We start from the raw sequence: 18,186 nt of genomic DNA on the forward strand, positions 1-18,186 counted from the left end.
ATGTTTATGTTACATATATTGTCAAACAAGACAAAAAGACATTGCCAAACCCAACATCTTATATAACAACACTTGAGCATTGTAGATTAATCACACTAAATTGTCCCAGACCTGCAGCGGAGAGGCTGACAAAGGTGAAATGTGCTGTTTTTATTCATGTTAAGTTGCGTCTGGGTAAAAGCAAACACAAGTGAGTGTAATGGCAGATTGGTACTGTTGAGAACGGCATGATTTTACCTCAAGTGCTTGCTTGTGAATAGATCTTGATTAACAAGCTACAGAAAAACTCAGGTGTATATTTTAAAATCTCAGAAACAGCTCAATTATACAGATGAGTCTCATCATGACGGGGCCTATCAGATGTAAATATATAGTGAATCTATAGCTAGTGTGCATTGAGACAAAAAGGCTCAGTGTCTCTTGTAGCCTCTACACACATGTGCGCTTTTTTATACACTGTCAGAAAAAATGGTCCCAAGCGGTCACTTGGGGAGTAGTACCCTTTAAAGGGACACTCCACTTAAAAAAAATGCTCATTTTCCAGCTCCCCTTTTGGAATCCATTCAGCCGATCTAGGGGTCTGGCGGTACCACTTTTAGCATAGCTTAGCATAATCCATTGAACCTGATTAGACCATTAGCATCGTGCTAAATAATAACCAAAGAGTTTCAATATTTTTCCTATTTAAAAATGTACTCTTCTGTAGTTACATCGTGTACTGAGACCGACAGAAAACCAAAAGTTGCGACTTTCTAGGCAGATACGGCCAGGAGCCACACTCCCACTCTGGCGTAATAATCAAGGACCCTGCGCCTGAAATAGTCCCCTGCTATTGAAAGCAACCAAGGGGACTATTTTTGGGCAGTGCGTAATATCACTACGCCTGCTGCAGCCATGTTACAGCCGCAAAGTCCTTGATTATTATGTCAAAATGAGAATAAAGTTCATAGCCATTTCTGCCTAAAATACCACACGTTTAATTATCTGTCGGTCTTAGTACACAATGTAACTACAGAAGAGTTAAGTTTTAAAAAGGAAAAATATTGAAACTCTTTGGTTATTATTTAGCACGATGCTAATGGTCTAATCAGATTCAATGGATTATGTAGATTAATCACACTAAATGCTAAAAGTGGTAGCGCCAGACCCGGAGATCAGCTGAATGGATTCCAAAACGGAAAAAAAAATGTTTTAACTCTAGGGGAGCTGGAAAATTGGCATATTTAAAGAATAAAGTGGAGTATCCCTTTAAAGGTCCTAATATGTAACATTTAGGTACAGATAGTTATACAGTTGGTACCAGTATATGCACCCTTTGGTAGCAATATGAAGCTCTGAGGTACTAATATTTACTGTTTAGGTGCAAATGTGCACTTTTTGAAAGGGTGACAGCTAGGGAACATTTTTAGACCTTTATTTCTAACATTGTACTTAATCACCATCTGGATTTTATACATCATGCTTACTAAGAAATTTTAATTCATCGTTAGATATCAATACACAGAAATTATGAGGATTGCTGTGTGTTTTATCCTGTTGACAAAAAGAGTCCACACATAAGCTTTTCATCAATGCAACATAAAAACAAAAATATTATTTTATTACCAAAGTTTTATTGAAAAAAATTATTTGGTTAAAAAGCTGTTTTTATTGTTTTGTGTGTAAGAGAAGAGTCTGTACTATGACATTTCTTTGGCTGCACACACATCTCTAACTCAGCGTTCTTTTTACTGGTAGCCTAAATACCAGGCCATACAGTCATCTGGGAACATCTGTTGTTTTGCTGTCCACATTTTCTTCTCGGTGGTTACTCGCATACAAAAACATACACAGTTTTGTTTTTGCATGAGATTTCCTTATCCTAGAAACTGAAAAAGATGTTTGTGAGATATGCACAGTTTCCCATAGCACATAAAAATACAATAAGTTTCACAACCCCAGTTGCTTCTAGCACACTTTTTCTAATACACAACTTAAATTCATGCATATGAAAACGTGGATCTGTTAGCACTTACTGTTGTACAAGTTGTTTTCACATTTGTTCCTTAGCTTTCTTAATGAGTCAGTAAACAGACAAACAAAGAAGTCTTTCACATAGTGCTCTTTTAACCTGTCCTGAGGATAATCAGCAATTGGTCATGGTTAGAAGCACTATTCTATTGAGAACATGAAGAGAACATAAGCCTCTTCTAATAGGAATAGCTGGAAGGCTTAATAATTGAATGTCTCATTGAACATCCTAGGGTTGTATGTGTCATTCGCCAGCTTTAATCGTTTCATAAAAGTTCTTTCTTTTTATTTCGGTTGGTCAAGAAATTAAGTATTGATATGAAAGCATCACTTGCAATTCAACGGGTACACTATTATGAAAATTTAGTTAGATATATAAAACAGAGTAGGATTTTATTGCTAGTTATAATGTTTAAAATGATGGGGTGTGTGCTCTGCTTTTTCCAATACTTCTCCCAATGTCTTCAAGCTGGCAGCACCCTGAATGAGAGCCACAAAAAGGATCAAACAAGCCACATAAGTGGATTTTTTAAATGCTGTTCACAGTGCATTTCTGAGATATTTTTAAGACATGGTTAGGCTACAGCTGTTTCTGCTTCTCCCTGCAAGCATTTACAGCTGCCTAAACAAGCTGTAAAATAGAAATAACATACTCACTGATAACCTTGTAATGCTCCAAAAGTTACTTTGGATAAAAGTAGAAAAGCGTTATGTAAATGGGGAGTCCCCGTTAACAGCATACAAGTTTTGTGCGTGTGTTTCATAGCACGCACACCTAAAACCCGAATAACCATTACGCTGATTGGCTACTCGTCATCATCAGGCCACGCCCCGTCGGCGGAGCATGAGGCTTCACTGCAACATCCGGCCTCTACTATCATTGCGAATATTTTCAAATACCTCTTATTAAATTAAGTTTTTGGTTTCGACAAAGCAAGATTAAAGAGACTTACGTTTAAAGTGTGAGTGTTTTTTGACCCAGCTGAACTTTAGTGGCCGGCTCGAGAGATCGGGTATTTGCTCGCGTGACCATGGTGCTGAATTCAGAAGATGGACACGGTGAGTGAATCTTTGAAGTTTTCAGATAAACCTCCCGCTTATAATAGTGCCGTGGCGATGTCTGTTTACACATTACTAGTATTATGAAATTGGGTTTCAACCTTGGTTAGTAACACGTTAACGGAAACCTATTGGATAAGCGAGCAACAGGTCCATGCGTCGCGATTTTCAGTCCACGCGAGGCTCCCATACCAACGTAGCGTCATTTGTGTCTTAACTTTGTTGTGACAGACCTTGTATACACAAATGAACAAAATCAGCTTAAACTGACCTGACTTCTGTCATAAGTAGATCCTGCGGATGCTGATCTGAACTCTTTTAGATTATAACCTATATAATTGTAGTTTATATCAAGTTTGAAGAGAACGATTGAGGTAAAACTGGATTAAATGTCTGTTTAAATTAAACGGCACTGGTGTTAAATAAGGCTCTCTGTTTTGTACATTTGTTTCAGATTAACTGTTCCGTTGAGTTGGTCATTTTTTTATCTAAGTTACAACAGGTGAAAAGTAACAAATTGCTTAGATCAGATGTTTTCAACCTTTTGCAACTTACAGCCCACCAATGACTGTTTAAAACATTTCGAGGACCACCTTTCTAAACATGATAGTTTCAACCCAGAATAACAGAAAAACGATGCATGGTGACATTCCTTTCACCTCACTAAAGTTACTAATGACGTTTTTCCATTGCATAGTACCCCACGGTTTGGTTTGGGTCAGGTCGGGTCAGCTCATCTCACTTTTGCTTGGTTAGCTTTTCCATCAAGTTTAGTAACACTTTAGAGTGGGAGGGATTATAAGCGTGTCGTTATATTTGCTCTGCCTACAGCTGTGACATCATACAAGTGAGAATGTCGTACATTCGCAAACATTAATTTATTTTTCAGTCGGCCACAAAATTAAAATTGACCATCACAAATAGATGTTAGCACATCCCGTTGATCACTACCTGCTCTGTCTCTCATGACAGTTTCTGGTTAAGCACCGGTGGCGTAGTCAGTCAACGCGCTCCGCTGAGTCTTAATTAAGTTGCATTTAAGCATATATGTGGACGTGCGTGTCACAAATGTGCCGCCACAAACTGCAAGTCTGGAAAAAACTGTTACGGTGTCTCTGATTCTGAACCTATGGATGTTTTTCATTGCTATAAGGGGGCTTGGGAGCTTACAGCAAAGCATAGATGACAACAAGTTTACTCGAGACAGCGCAAGCTAGCATGAAGGTAAAGCTAATCTTTTACATTATTAGCGATGACGCTGGTAGTGACAATTTTCTCAGACCAATCAGTAATCTACAGTGTTTTTGCGTCACGTTTTGGTATCAGCTCGGGTCGCTTGGAACCCCGACCGAGGTGGTACCTATGGGCTTTTCCATTGCAGAGTACCCCACGGTATGGTTTAGTTTGGGTCGGGTCAGCTTTCTTTTGGGAGCTTTACCCGATACTTTTTATCGTACCACCTCAGTTGGGGTTCCAAGCGATCAGACCTGATACCAAACGTGACGCAAAAAAAACACTATAGATTACTGATTGGTCTAAGAGAATCGTCACTACCAGTGTCATTTGCAGTTTGTGGCGGAACATTCGCGACGAGCACGTCAGCATTATATGCTGAAGTTAAATGCAACTTAAATGAGGCTCAGCGGAGCGTGTCGACAAACCGTAGGGTACTATGCAATGGAAAAGCGCCATAAAAAGTATCGGGTACTACGTACTGCACCCAGTGGAAAAGCCCCCAAAAGTAAGCTGACCCGTCCCAAATCGTGGGGTACTATGCAATGGAAAAGTGCCATAACACTACACACTACTACTGGTCCCCTTTAGATGAACAAGTATGTCATTGCAACCGATGGAAAAAAAAACCCAAATAGGTCATTTTGAGCAGAAAAAAAAACATTTTAAGTGGAAGATGTGAAGGTAGACTTTTAGGCTTAGACTTGAGACTTTATTAGTATTCAAGGGTAGTACATTTGAGAAGATACATATTTAAAGGTAAAATATACAGCCACAGAAAACATTAAGGGTGTTTTCACATATACACTGTTTAGGTCGGCCCAAATGACGTGTCGCTCCGAGTACGGTGCGTTTGGGTCAGTGTGAACACAACAGCCGCACTCGGGTGCGCACTAAATGGCCGCTCCGAGACCGCTCTAAACAGGTGGTCTCGGAGCGGCTGTCGCCGAACTCTGGTGCGACCCACCTGTGGTGTGAACACTGCCGGACCTCGGGCCTAACCAAATACAGGAAGTTCTCCACATGTTTGAGTCACTGGGCTTCTGTTGTGACGTGAGCCGGGTGTTATATTGTGGGTTAACAACAAACAAGCCAATCCTGGTCCGTTGCAGAGATTCGCTGTCTCCTTTACGTTTGAGCTGATGATTGTATAAATGCATTGCTGTCCTCCACACACAAATAGTGACATTACGGGCTTTTTTAACAAACGGCTCCGTGAGAAAGGCTTTAATAGAACAGCTGCGCAATTTCGCGTTAAAGCAAAGAAACTTCGCAAAGACGTGCATTGTTTATCTCCACATCTTGATAGCCGCGCTCTCTCTGTCAGGCTGGTTGTCATGGAAACGTGGGGGTGGTCATGAGACGGTAAGAGCTGTCAGAGACCAATGACAGCGCTGACCGTTGTCACGTGGTGTACGGTGCGGCATTTCGAGTGCAGTAAAAAAAATAATATGTGAACACGGACCGCACTAACTGAAAAATGATACAATGTATTTTGGTGCGCACCAACATATGTGAAAACAACCTAAGAGACTATTTTGTTTTTAGTTCATCTAAATGTACTATTAGTATTTATAGGTATGTGTTTTAAGTAAAAAATGTAATTTTTTGTTTCATTCTGTCAACTACCAAAACAAATTTTTGCCAAATTTCTAATAAAAATGTTTTATTTGCATTTATTTACTAAAAAAAAAAAATTTTCCGAAATAATAAAAAAGGCTTACTACAAAGAAAACAAGTTCAAATTCATTTTTAACAAATCATTGGTAATGTTTTAAACATTTATTTTAGGAACAATTCGAAAGTGAATATTTAAAGGTGCAGTGTGTAAATTTTAGCAGCATCTAGTGGTGAGGTTGCGAATTGCAACCAACGTCTCAGTCCACTGCTCACTCATTGCTTTTGAAACGCATAGAGAAGCTACGGTAGCCACCACCGGAAAAATGTCATCATTGGAGACAACTTAGAAAAAAAAGTTTGTCTGTTAAGGGCTTCTGTAGAAACATGGCTGAACAAAAAGGGCGACCTCCACGTAAGGGGACCCTCAGTGTATGTAGATAAAAACATCTCATTCTAAGGTAATAAAAATATAACGGTTCATTATAAAAAGGTCTTTATACACCCCTAAAATATAGTTTTGTATATTATTTTGCATTTCTGTCAAGAGATCCTTTTAACAATTACACACTGCACCTTTAATGAAATCACCCTGATTTTTAATCACATCTTTTATGTGTATTTTCATGCTCTCAGTCTTGTACATTGCTGTTGTGTTGTTATGTCTCTCCTGAGGTTCGCTGTTGGAAGTCAACAGACACTAGACTGAAATGATAACAATAGGCGACATGATTATAAAAGGCAAAACTGAAGTGGTCCATAAATTTTTTTGCGGGTTTTTAAAAAGATTTCTGGTTGTAGGGATAAAAGGGATTCAGACTTTCAAAATGGACACATCATGAAGTTTAATGGTAACACCCCAAAATTAATTGTGATTAATGACATTTGGAAATGGGTTTTTGAGAACAATCTTCGATTCCTAGATATTCAGGTCAGCAGTGGCTTTACTTGGTGAAATCCCAAATCAAGCGCTCCAGTCCAGATTAAGCAAACCCTTGTTATGAGCTGATTTTCGATTGCTCACCAAAAGTATCTGTTTAAGCTGAAGTTGGGTATAGCTAAAAAACGTTCTCACAGTTTTCTTACACGTAGATCAGCTTTATTTTCTGTCAGAGTACCAAGCATACATCTGGCTGAATGTACTTTTCTCAGTCATGGGCGGCAGACATTTACAATAGAGAACAGGACAAGCCGAAGCTATTATTACTCTGTTTGCATCTCTATATGTGAACCACTTTGTTTTCCTTCTGTGTGGAGGGACAACCCGACTGGATAGAGCTGCAACAAAAACACACCTGATTGTAAACGCATCCCTTTGGGAGAGGTATGTTTGCTCACTGGCTCTTTTTGTGTATGAAACCAGAATGAGACAAAAGCACATCAGAGAAAGAAAGAGTCGCTTGGGTCTGTGTACTCATTCTCTTGCTGTTCTTCTGGTTTGTAATCCTATTGTTCAATAATTTTCCATGATTTCAGCATTTTTGTCAAAGTTTATTTTTTATATTTAAATACATTAGTAGTATTAAATCTGTATCGTTCAGTCACCACAAAATAACACACGGGGCAAAATTCTGTACAGCCACAAGGTGGAGGTCTTGCGTGAACAGAAATCAATTTGTGTGCCGGGGGAGGAGACAAAAGAGAGAGAGAGATAAAGAGGAGAAGAGAAGGGGGTCATTTCAACATACAGGACAGTTTATGAGGACAGAAAAGCAGTCGCTCAGCTGTTTGTAGATTGGACTCCTATCACGTATTCAATCTGACACCTATACTCCCTTTTTTTATTTTTGGAAAACTTGTCGTCTCATCCTTCCGTAGCATCATTACCAACCAACACATGGAGAGCCATAGATAACTGAGATCTTAAGAGTTTGGCTTGTTTTCTGCTATACAGAAAGGCATCACAGTTATCCGGATAAATGGATCAAAAACTCTGCAAAACCGGAATCGTGGCGGCATAGAGCGTACTGTCCTGTCATTTGTCGGTAAGGGATTACAGAGGTACTTCAGATGTCTTTGTGCATTAGTTTGATATTTATTCATAACTTGGCTATTTTCTGAATATATCTTAGTGCATGTTCCTGTATTTCTGTAGCTCAGTAGTTTAAGCATTGTGCCTAAAGGGTGTGGGTTTGATTCCCAAGGAACACACTATATTGAATGTATATGTTGAATGCACTTATACAGTAAGTTGCTTTGAATGGAAGTGTCTGCCAAATGCATAAATGTAAACATAAATTATGCGCACTTTGACGAACAGAATGATTACATTAATAGTTTTTGTTGCGGGCCTTTGGGAGATCTTTCCCCTGACTAGTTGAATAGTCATCATAGAATGAGAGTCAGTATGACATCAGGAAACTAGATGTATGTATTCATGTCAGTATGACATCAGTACCAGCCGAAACACATGTTGTCTGTTTATTTGGAGGCTTTGTGTATGTTTCTGGAATTACTCGATTACACTGTTATTCTGATATGGGGCTGCTGTTCTGCCACTGGTTCCTTATCAGTATGTTTGCAGAGAAATGTCGAGAAAGGAAACAGTGTTGAGTGATCTTGTTACAAATGACCTTTCGGTTTAGATATGATCCTTGTTGTTCTTTTCTTAATGTTTTTGTTGCTTCGTTTGTATAGACAACTTAGGGAGCACTTTGGTTCTGTTTTTAAACATGCTAAGCTGCGTTGCTCTCTACTGCCTTTATGGGCAGCTGCCTTATAAGACAGCATCCTAACTTAATTAAAATGCTCTACATGAGCAACAGCATTCACAAAATGCCAGAAATTGTGAGAAGTACATGGGTAGTCTCGCGTAGCCAGACCTTCAATACTGAAGGTCTGGTGTTTTTCGCTGCTTTTTCTGGACAAAGCCCGCCCACGAGCTGTTTGACCGACATATCAAACAACCAATCACAGTTTGTTTCATCTAGCGTCACGTTTCGGACTCCCCACAATAACTAGCCGGCTGGCAACAAGTCAGGTTTTGAAATAACCAGCCGCAACCAAATAGTATCTAAATAAACAACATTACTCACCATAGAACAACGGTGTGCACTTCATCAACAGCCACACCAATGAGACGATCCTGTTAAACGTCTGTTTGAAGCATATCTCTCCACTTTTTAACACATACAAGCAATTCAGGAGAACCAAACTTTTTGACTGCACTAACTGCCTCAAGCAAAACTCTTGGACATCTTTTAGAGAGTCGATGCCGCGAACTTTGCATATTTTTGAAAATCCAATGTTTAGCTGATCACGATAACTGGTCATTATTATCCACGTGAACACGACTGATTCTCTTCCTCAATGGAACGTCAGAGCTTTGTTTTCCAGGGACCGAAACTAATCGCGACACTCGCGTCTCCTGGAAATCCGTTTTTTTCAACCAATCAAAGACGACTTTAACATTCTCACAGGGTTTCCAGAAAAGTGTACGAAAAACAGACGTTCAGCCAACAGTTTGTGGGCGTGACGTCTGAGGCTGAGACTAGTACATGGGAGACTTGATTATAATGGACTTTAACTCTTCCCCCGCCATTGACGAGATATCTCGTCAATCAAGAGAAAACGCTTCCCCGCCAATGACGAGTATTTCCGTCTTTCCGCAATACCGCTATTATCCACTAGGTGGTGCCCTTCCGCAACTTTTTAAAACCAGAAGTATTGCCCTATGACAAGCTGCTGCATGTCCGTGTCTGTTTTAAAGATCGCTCTGATGGGATCTCCATGAAAAGTCCGTCACAAAAATGGAATTATCTCAGCTTTTTGCTCAAAATGTGGTGTTTTTGCAGAAACCTACCCATATTCAAAAGCTAATTACAAAAGAACTGCTGAAGGTAGGATGAAACGTTTTTTTTTTTTTTTGTTTGAAAGCAGAGGGTCTGTTCTTTCATTTGGTATATTGTTTGTTTATATATCTGAAGAAGAAAATTTTCTGGAAGGCATTAAACTTTTGTGAAAATCATGAAAAACACTGGCGCTGGCTGGCAACTTTTTTAAAAAACGCTGGCGGTGAAAGGGTTAACAATGGGAGATTCTAACGGACTTAACAAATATAAAACACAAATATAAACAAATATTAAACACATAATATTTGCTGTTGAGACAAAATACAAAGCATGCATGAAGAGTTTGGTTCCAAAACACGATAAATGCCATAAAAAAGGTTACCGCCAAAATCAGTATTGTATCAGGTCAGCATTAAAAAGTAAATTCTTAATTTTACGCAAAATCCAGTATCTGCCGCGTTAATCTGTCATCTTTTCTCCCTTTTTTCCCAAAATGCAATAAACGCCACTCCTCCTTTTCTGCAGAATGCAATAAATCCGCTTAACAAATCACAACGCACCATTCCATGCATTGTAAACAACAATGGCGGCGCGTTGAATTCACACAGAATCCTTGGTTTCCTCATCTACTTTGTACTTCGTGATCAACAAACAAACAAAAACTAAATAATACTTTAATGCCATTAATAAACCTGTGGTGGTTTTCTGTGACGGGAAAGAAACGTAAGCCATCATAATCTCACATTAATAATTTACGCGAGAGGCACTCGGGTGATGGAAAAATGTCGGCTGTTGCTTGTTCTCATACGAGAGCATCTAGCTTCTGTCATGCTAACACATTGACCTCAGGGGATCTTATGAAAAACTTTCCATTATTTCACTCGAAGCCAATAAAAATCGAGCAAGACCAAAACATTTCACAGCTGATAGCTGTCAAATCAGCGACGATGTCCCAAGGATGACAGCAGCAATTAATATGACACAGTAAGTGTTTTGATTAAAAACCACTAGTCACCAAATGAATATAACATTGCAAAGATGAATGGACATTTATATATTGATTCAATAGATTTATAGCATTTTGGGAAAAAACTTGTCATGGATTTATTGCATTTGCGGAAAAAATAATAAGTCTTTATAATAAATCTTTGAAAATCAAATTATGGATTAGTATTTTTAATGTTATTATAACCTAAAGATGCTATGTGAACGTTTGTAATAGTGGTTTTAAGTTTGTCACTTGCTTGGTATAATTTTTTTTTTTTTTTTACAGAAATCAGTCAAAATGGATTTATTGCATTTTGGAACCAAACTCTTCAAATAGTGGGTGAATAAAGTTGTGTAATTGGGTAGAAAAATGTGTGTTCAGTTTTTTCTAAAAAAACATCAGCATTCTAAATGAATGCTTTTTTTCGGCTCTTACCGACGATCAAATGCTCGTGTGCTACAGACAGCACGCAGTCAGTGTTGTGATTAATGACAGCACATTCCTTTTCCCCCGCCGTGTGTCTTTGCTGGAGTGACATGTCTGGTATTTAGTGAGTGTGCTGAATTGACCTGGTCAGTAGGGAGATGTTTGACATGGCTTCGTGGCTCAAGCTGTGTGTCAGAATTCTTGGACTATTAAAAATGTTTGCATTGGCTTCCCGCTATGTTATTTTCTTTTGATCTTGAAAAAAACTAAAATTGAATCCCTTCAGTTTGGCCGATTTATAACTTTGAGTTGTTGGTGAGGTGTACTTGATTTTTTTTATTTTTATGATTTGACTTGTGATTTTCACCTGGTGGAAAATAAATCAGGCCTAAAATGTTTTAAACCTGAGTGACCAAATTATCTCATTTGTTTGGAGATGATCTCTGTTCACTTAAGTCAGGTAGCAACCACCCACAACACACTAAAGCTCTAATAGTCTGTTTTTCATGCATACGCGCACAGTTGAACGCTCTTGACGAATGACGCATGCAGATTGCGACAAATTGGAGAAAATCCGGCAGTGCACGTGCAGTACGCGTTAGTGTTGGGCAATATGCCCTATTTTGAGATCGTCCTATTGTCAGCCTGTAAAATCGCCGATACACGATAGTATCACGGGCGGGGCAGTAGTTTACTTATTTATTGAACTACTTCCCCACTACTTTACTTGATTGATGGACAAAAAAGTAGCAAGGGCAAAACTGTCATAACCACAGCCTTCTTAAAATGGATGACATTCACATCATTAAATCTATGGAAATGTCAGAGCCGTGCGTATTACAAGTTCAGGTGCTAGAAGGACTCCATGCTGCGCACATTCAGGTTCGAGCAAGAGTCCAAGACGCGCGTTTTGAGTCCACGTGCATGCGAGAGGAAACCTGCGCGCATTACAAGCTCTCTCGCACAAAGTAAAGCCCACAAACCCTCATGCAAGGAAAAGCACGCAATGCGCATGTTAGTGTGAAACTATGATGATAATAATAATAACTATCGCCAACTATTGTCATGAAAGCCCGCTATTAGCGATATGTCTGAAGATCGTCGATACACGATATAATCTATCGGCACAACCCTAGTACGCGTGCACTCTACTGATGTCAAAAATGCCGTCAAGCACACTGTACATGGACCCTCACATACATGTAAAAAATGGGCTTTACCTTGGGGGCAGTTTACATTTGATTTGTGCCAATAGACGATACTATGGTCTATCATAAAAGATCTGCTACTTCACATTTGAATTATCGGTGTGCAGCCTCCCTTAGGTATGGTCCATCCCCCCAAAGAAAATGTATGACATACCCTGCGGACCCCAGTTGAGAACCACTGCTCTAGAAGTCAGTGACAACGCGCCCCAAAGCAGTTTTTGGTGCAATTTATTATCTAACAAACCTTCTGGGCTCTGACAGTCCAATGTTTTGTTGAAAAAGAACTGCAGCGTGATGCACCACCATTAGCTTGCCAAGAGTTTCTGCAGCTTGTGTTCACAATGACAGAAGATTTCACCTCACTCTGATCTTTGATAGTACAAGTATGTCATAAAGAATCATAAAGTGATCTTTTTAGCTGAATTAATACCTTGGCCTTTTATTATCCTGTATGTTATTACTAGTTACAATACCATCTGAATAATGATGTGATTGGTTTGAAAGTATAGTTCATATATATAGAGTCATATTTATATTTTTGGGATATTTGTCGTTGTAAACTTTTTTTTCATAATGTCAGTTCCCTCACTCGTAGGACTGCTAACATCCTCTTTGAATGTGAAATAGGTGCAGGAAACCATTCACTTACATAATATACTTTAGTGTCGAGTCAAGACATAATACCCCATGCTTCATAAATGAAGCCTCCTTGCTTAGCATTACATTTTGTCAGGTTCACAAAACGTTATGCGTCAGATGTGTTGCACAAATGATTCATGACATGAACTAACCAGGTACCTTATTAAAAATAAGTCTCAGCAACTGGTTAATATACAGAGCATACATAACTCTTATTATTTGTCACATAACTCAAGCCTGAATTATTACTTATAATTCACATACATCCAATGATTTTGTTCAGTTTGTTCAGATTGAGGTCAAGAATATGTGAAAAAAATTGTGTACTTTGTGTACTGACTTTCTGCAAATTTTGATCCAAAACCATTACCCAGAATCTGTATATGGCTCTGTATGAGCTTGTTTCCTTTTAACACATTAATACGAGGTGAAGATTTTTTCCTCTAATGATTCATTAGAAATGTGTTAATGAGATGCTAATGCAATTTTAGGATAAGTGCTTTGTGTTATTAAAGACATGAAAGGGGCTATTAACTGTCTGAACATGTGCAGATCATGCAACAGACCTCACAGTACATTTACATTTATGCATTTGCCAATGCTTTTATCCAGAGTGCGTTCAGTCTATATGTATTTTTATATGTGAGTTCCCTGAGGATCGAACTCATGATCTTTGCATTGCTAAAACAGTTCTCTACCAGAGATCTTGTTTCTAAAAGTGGCTTACCGATCTACACACAATGACTATCTGTGGTTTAGATCTGGGCTTCAGGCTGTGAAATAATGTGCTTTTCTTCCTCTTTTATAAAGGGTTGGATCTTAAATCTGGGAAACAGCCAAACAGAAAAGTTATTGAGACCCTCATCACTGTTTAACCTTTCAGTTGCTCCAGGGTTTCTCCCTGCTGCTATAGGGTGCTGGCTGTGGCTTTTAAATTATAACTCGAAACAAAGCATCTTTAGATTTGAAGAATTTACCAAGGTTTGAGACCTTTGCTCTAAGCAGCATTTCTGTTGGTTGGCCATTAAACTGTAGTGTTTGGTGTTTTCTGCTCAAGGAATGTGTGAGGCATTCGGTTGTCCTATGCCATTCATGAAATAGTCTTGTTGATTCACATTATTTAGCATGTGAAATTATGGTTGTGGAGTCATGATTGAGGACCTATATTTGATCAAAATAGTTATTAAGGAGCCCTATAACTTTGATAAAATGAACTTTATTTTGTGTATTTGGTGTAATGCAACTGTGGTTTATGGTTCAAAAACACATCCTCTATGCTTTTCTCAAATGTGTAGATTTCTACAAAACTCATTGTTCTGAGAAAGTGCGATGTGCTCTGATTGGCCAGCTATTCAGTGCATTGTAATTGGTCAAATGCCTGAAATGTACAATGGAAATGTGATGCTTTTTGCCATATTTAAAAGATCAGCTCCTAACAGGAGATAATATTGTCTTTACTACCTTATCAATACAAGCCTGAATCTGGATGTACTTTAAAGACTCAGTTAAGCCAATGTCGGCTGACTCCCCGGGGTTGAAAAACCCCCTAGGAGAAAAATCTCCCAACTTTTTTTAAGCCTAGGAGGAAAATAAAGTCATAGGAGGGAAAAAAACCCTTGGGAGATATATATATATGGACTGTATATATATGGGATGTAAACGGATAAGGAGATTAAACGGGTTCTGGCAGTGGTCGTTGGTCAGGCATCGGCTGGGCATCACGTTGAAGGATGGCCAGTAGATCAGTGATGGGTTGACCTCCACGGCAGCCGGAACTGGGTCTGTTTGTCTCAATGTCCTCGGGTTCGTAGACGAGATGGGGAGAGAGAAACAAAGTTATATTAGTTACATCCGTTCGCATGAAATGCAAGTGTCATAGGGGTGTAACGATTAATCGTGCAAACGCGCGTTTTCTCAATGAATGAATTTGAATGAATTACGGTGAAATCCCTCATGCAGAAACTCCCTTTGTGCTACACAAGAAGTAGCATTACAAACGCTATTCCAGGAAATGTCTACACAGGAATATTTATACGCTGTTCTTCAAATTGTTTCAGGTATTTTCATGATAATAAAGAATATTTTGAATGATTTTTATTTAACGAGTGTTGCTTTTTTAAATGCACGTTATAAACGACTCCGACTCATAATGATTTTAGATTGATAAGGACTTCCTACTGACCAAATGCGGTAATACAGGCACAAGCTGTGCATAAAACAAAGAATCGCAGCCTTGCGATTCAGAATCGATTTCAGACAGGCATTTTTAATGAGGACCGCAATTGAATCGTGATTGAATCGTTACATCCCTAAAGTGTCACACAGTGTTGTGTTTTAATATATGCTTGGTTCCAGACAGGCTAGCTATTGCGGCATTAGTATATTACCCGGACGAGTTATGTAAATGCTTTGTTCCGTACAGGCTAACTATTGCGAGATAAGTACATTTACTAGACAAATTATGTGAATGCTTTGTTAAAGTGAAAAGTCTTAAGTTTAGATTTAAAGTTATTGACTGTCAAATAAAGTCAAATGAGCTCTGCCTACGGGCTTCACAGACAGTTCCTTCTGCGAATGCCCTGCTCCAAACAAACATTTTGTGAAACATGTCAGCGCCCATCGTTGTACGTATTACGTTCAGTTTATAACTATAAAAAGGAAGCATTGTCCATCTTTTTTACAGTCTATGGTTCAAACTAATGATGCTAGGGTTGTGCCGATAGACGATAGTATCGTGTATCGACGATCTTCATACATATCGCCAATGGCAGGTTTTACATTATAGTTTTACATTAACATCCATGAGGGTTTGTGGGTTTCACTTTACGCGGAGAGCTAAATAGAGAATTCCTTCTTGCACGTACCTGCATTTAATGCGCCCTTGACTCTTTCTAGCACTAAATCCAGCGTGCATGAGCAGCTGCGCTTCTCTCTGTCTCACGTGCACGCACTGTTGCATTTGTCCGAAGTCTAAACATAAACTAAAGTAGTAATCCTTATGTATTTGTTCAGTTTAATGCGTTTCATGCGAGCTGAGGCAAACTTTACTTTTTGTTTAAAATATGACCCGCTGCATATTGGCGCCTCTCTCACTCTCGCGGACATGCAGAGAGCTGCGCTCTGTCCGAAGTCAGATCACTAGGTATTAATCTTAATTATGATATGCATTTCAATGAGTTGTAGCAACACATCCCTTGTGTTTAAAATATGATTGTGTTTAAAATATAATCGCGTTCTGCTGGACCAATGTGTTTAAAAAGGCACCTCTGAGAGCACCACTGCTTGACACTTGTAGGATCTGCAACAGCACTAAACAAATGGATTGAATTGTTTGTTTGTATGTGCGCGCATGTGTGTGTGTCTGTGTGTGCGCAGATGCATGTTTTTACAGTTATTAAGTAATCATGGTTAGGGTTTTAACAGGGCCGGCCCGAGGCATAAGCGGACTAAGCGGCTGCTTGGGGCCCCGTGGCCACCAGGGGGCCCCCCAATCGTTTTTTTTTTATTAACTGCATTGACAATTCGCACCTGTGTCACGGCATCTGTGATCGACCCACGGTTCGGCTTGCATGCGATTTGCGGATTAATACGCACATTTAAATAGGGAACGTTTATCATTTCATGTGTTTCAAAGGCTTGCAAATGTTAACATTTCAAGTGATTTTAAACCATTTAACCCGCAAAAAGGCGCTAAAGTGAGCAGTTTTCTGGATGCACATGCGGTTGAATCATGTGTCCGGTCCAGCTCCAGTCAGATGTGATCCTCACTACGTCCTTCAGAGATCAGAACACTTGATTTTAAACTTTAGAGAGAGTTACGCTACTGTGTGTTATACTGTAGTCCATTAACATACATTTGAGGAATAAAGCATGGAAAAACAACATAACTTTTTTATGCTGCACCGTTTGTAATTCCTTGTCTGTCTGTGTGTGCGCACGTGTGATTTTAAGTGCACTCAGTAGTGCACACATGGGGAGGTGCGTTTTAGAAAGCAAGCGAACATAAAATCTTTGTTGTTGACAGGGCACATACAAACAAAATGATCTCCACAGTATTCTTTTTCCAATAAAAACATTTGTTTATGTCTTAAGTTTATCTATAGATTAGCCAGAAACCAGGTCTGTGCTTCTCTTAAAGAGACAGTAACCTCAATTAACCTAGGGCTGTGCCGGTTTCAGAATTGGTGATGACGGTTATGACGTGAGTCAAATGTGACGGTTCGTCACATAACCGTCTGGGGGGGGGTTGCTTGTTTAAATGCTCGTGGATTGACGCGAAAGTGTCATTTTACCATAAAATCATTATGATGCCAAGTGTGTTTTAAACAGTAATGACTTTGAGAAATTTAACAGAAAGCAATTAAATATTTAAAAAACACACTGTTGCCAGAAGACTGCGCTGTCACTTTCTGCCCAGCATAAATGAATCCTCTATCTATCATTATTTTAATAATCTTCAGAGAAACAGATTTGTGCCATGGGCTTTTAATGTCTATAATTGTGTCTATATCTGTCATTACACGGACCAGAACAGCACGAAAACAATGTGGATTAAAACGCGTCTTGAAGAGGTTTTGCTCATAAATGCATGTAAAATAAAGTAATGTGAACTTGAGATTGTTATACTGTTATTAAACTGCGCCATATGCGCTGCAAAGCAGCCGGTGTAAAAGCACAATGGCCACGCGCGGCAAACGCTCTCCGCATACGCGCTGCTCAATGCTCATGCTTGCGATGTGAATCCAACATTTGAATAATGCTGCGTTCCAGGCAGGTTTTTAAACCCGTGAGTTACGACTTCAAAACCACGACTTACGACCCTATGCGTTCCAGGCAGCCTGTAACTCGTGTTTTTACAACCTTCTACCGGTGAAAGTGCACTGGAACGGTAGTCAAACCCGTGTCTTCCCACTCGTGAACTCGTACTAGATCGATGTACTCCCAGTTCAGAGTCGTGACTTGTGGTTTTGAAGTCGTGAGTTACGGGTTACAGGTTGCCTGGAACGCAGCATAAACTAAACACTGATTAGCTACTTGCTCTACGTTTATTTACAATTAACAGCAAGACAACTAGCAGTGAATGTGCTTTCAGGAGAGTTAGTAGATTAACATGGGAGGATTTGAACTTAAAAAGCGGGGCGGAGCCTTTCCGCGGTTAAAACGTCTTATGGTCGTTCATGTTTATTTGATTCTATAAATTAAATAGAAGGAAGAG

At 39.2% G+C, this 18,186-nt stretch overlaps 1 protein-coding gene and 1 long non-coding RNA gene across 6 annotated transcripts in view; one reads left to right on the forward strand and one right to left on the reverse strand.

Moving 5' to 3' along the window:
* Positions 1 to 18,186, forward strand: part of cyth1b (cytohesin 1b) — a 90,597-nt gene that overhangs the window by 48,438 nt on the left and 23,973 nt on the right. The window contains exon 1 of one of the 5 annotated variants that reach the window (XM_055176909.2): positions 2,862 to 3,069. The exons of 2 other annotated variants lie outside the window; for them this stretch is intronic. In XM_055176909.2, coding sequence (XP_055032884.2) covers positions 3,042 to 3,069 — 28 coding nt within the window. In that variant the 5' untranslated portion in view covers positions 2,862 to 3,041. Of the gene's footprint in view, positions 1 to 2,861; positions 3,070 to 7,615; positions 7,921 to 18,186 lie in introns of those variants that run through there. 2 more of the 5 variants (XM_055176912.2, XM_055176911.2) reach the window with 2 other exon arrangements.
* LOC141363718 (uncharacterized) lies at positions 1,594 to 2,800 on the reverse strand. The gene is made up of 3 exons (XR_012369292.1): positions 2,668 to 2,800; positions 2,016 to 2,490; positions 1,594 to 1,868 (listed from the first exon to the last, which is right to left on the reverse strand). It is a non-coding gene; the product is annotated as an uncharacterized lncRNA (long non-coding RNA).

The sequence above is a fragment of the Misgurnus anguillicaudatus genome, chromosome 4, assembly GCF_027580225.2.
Source record: "Misgurnus anguillicaudatus chromosome 4, ASM2758022v2, whole genome shotgun sequence".
NCBI lineage: Eukaryota > Metazoa > Chordata > Actinopteri > Cypriniformes > Cobitidae > Misgurnus > Misgurnus anguillicaudatus.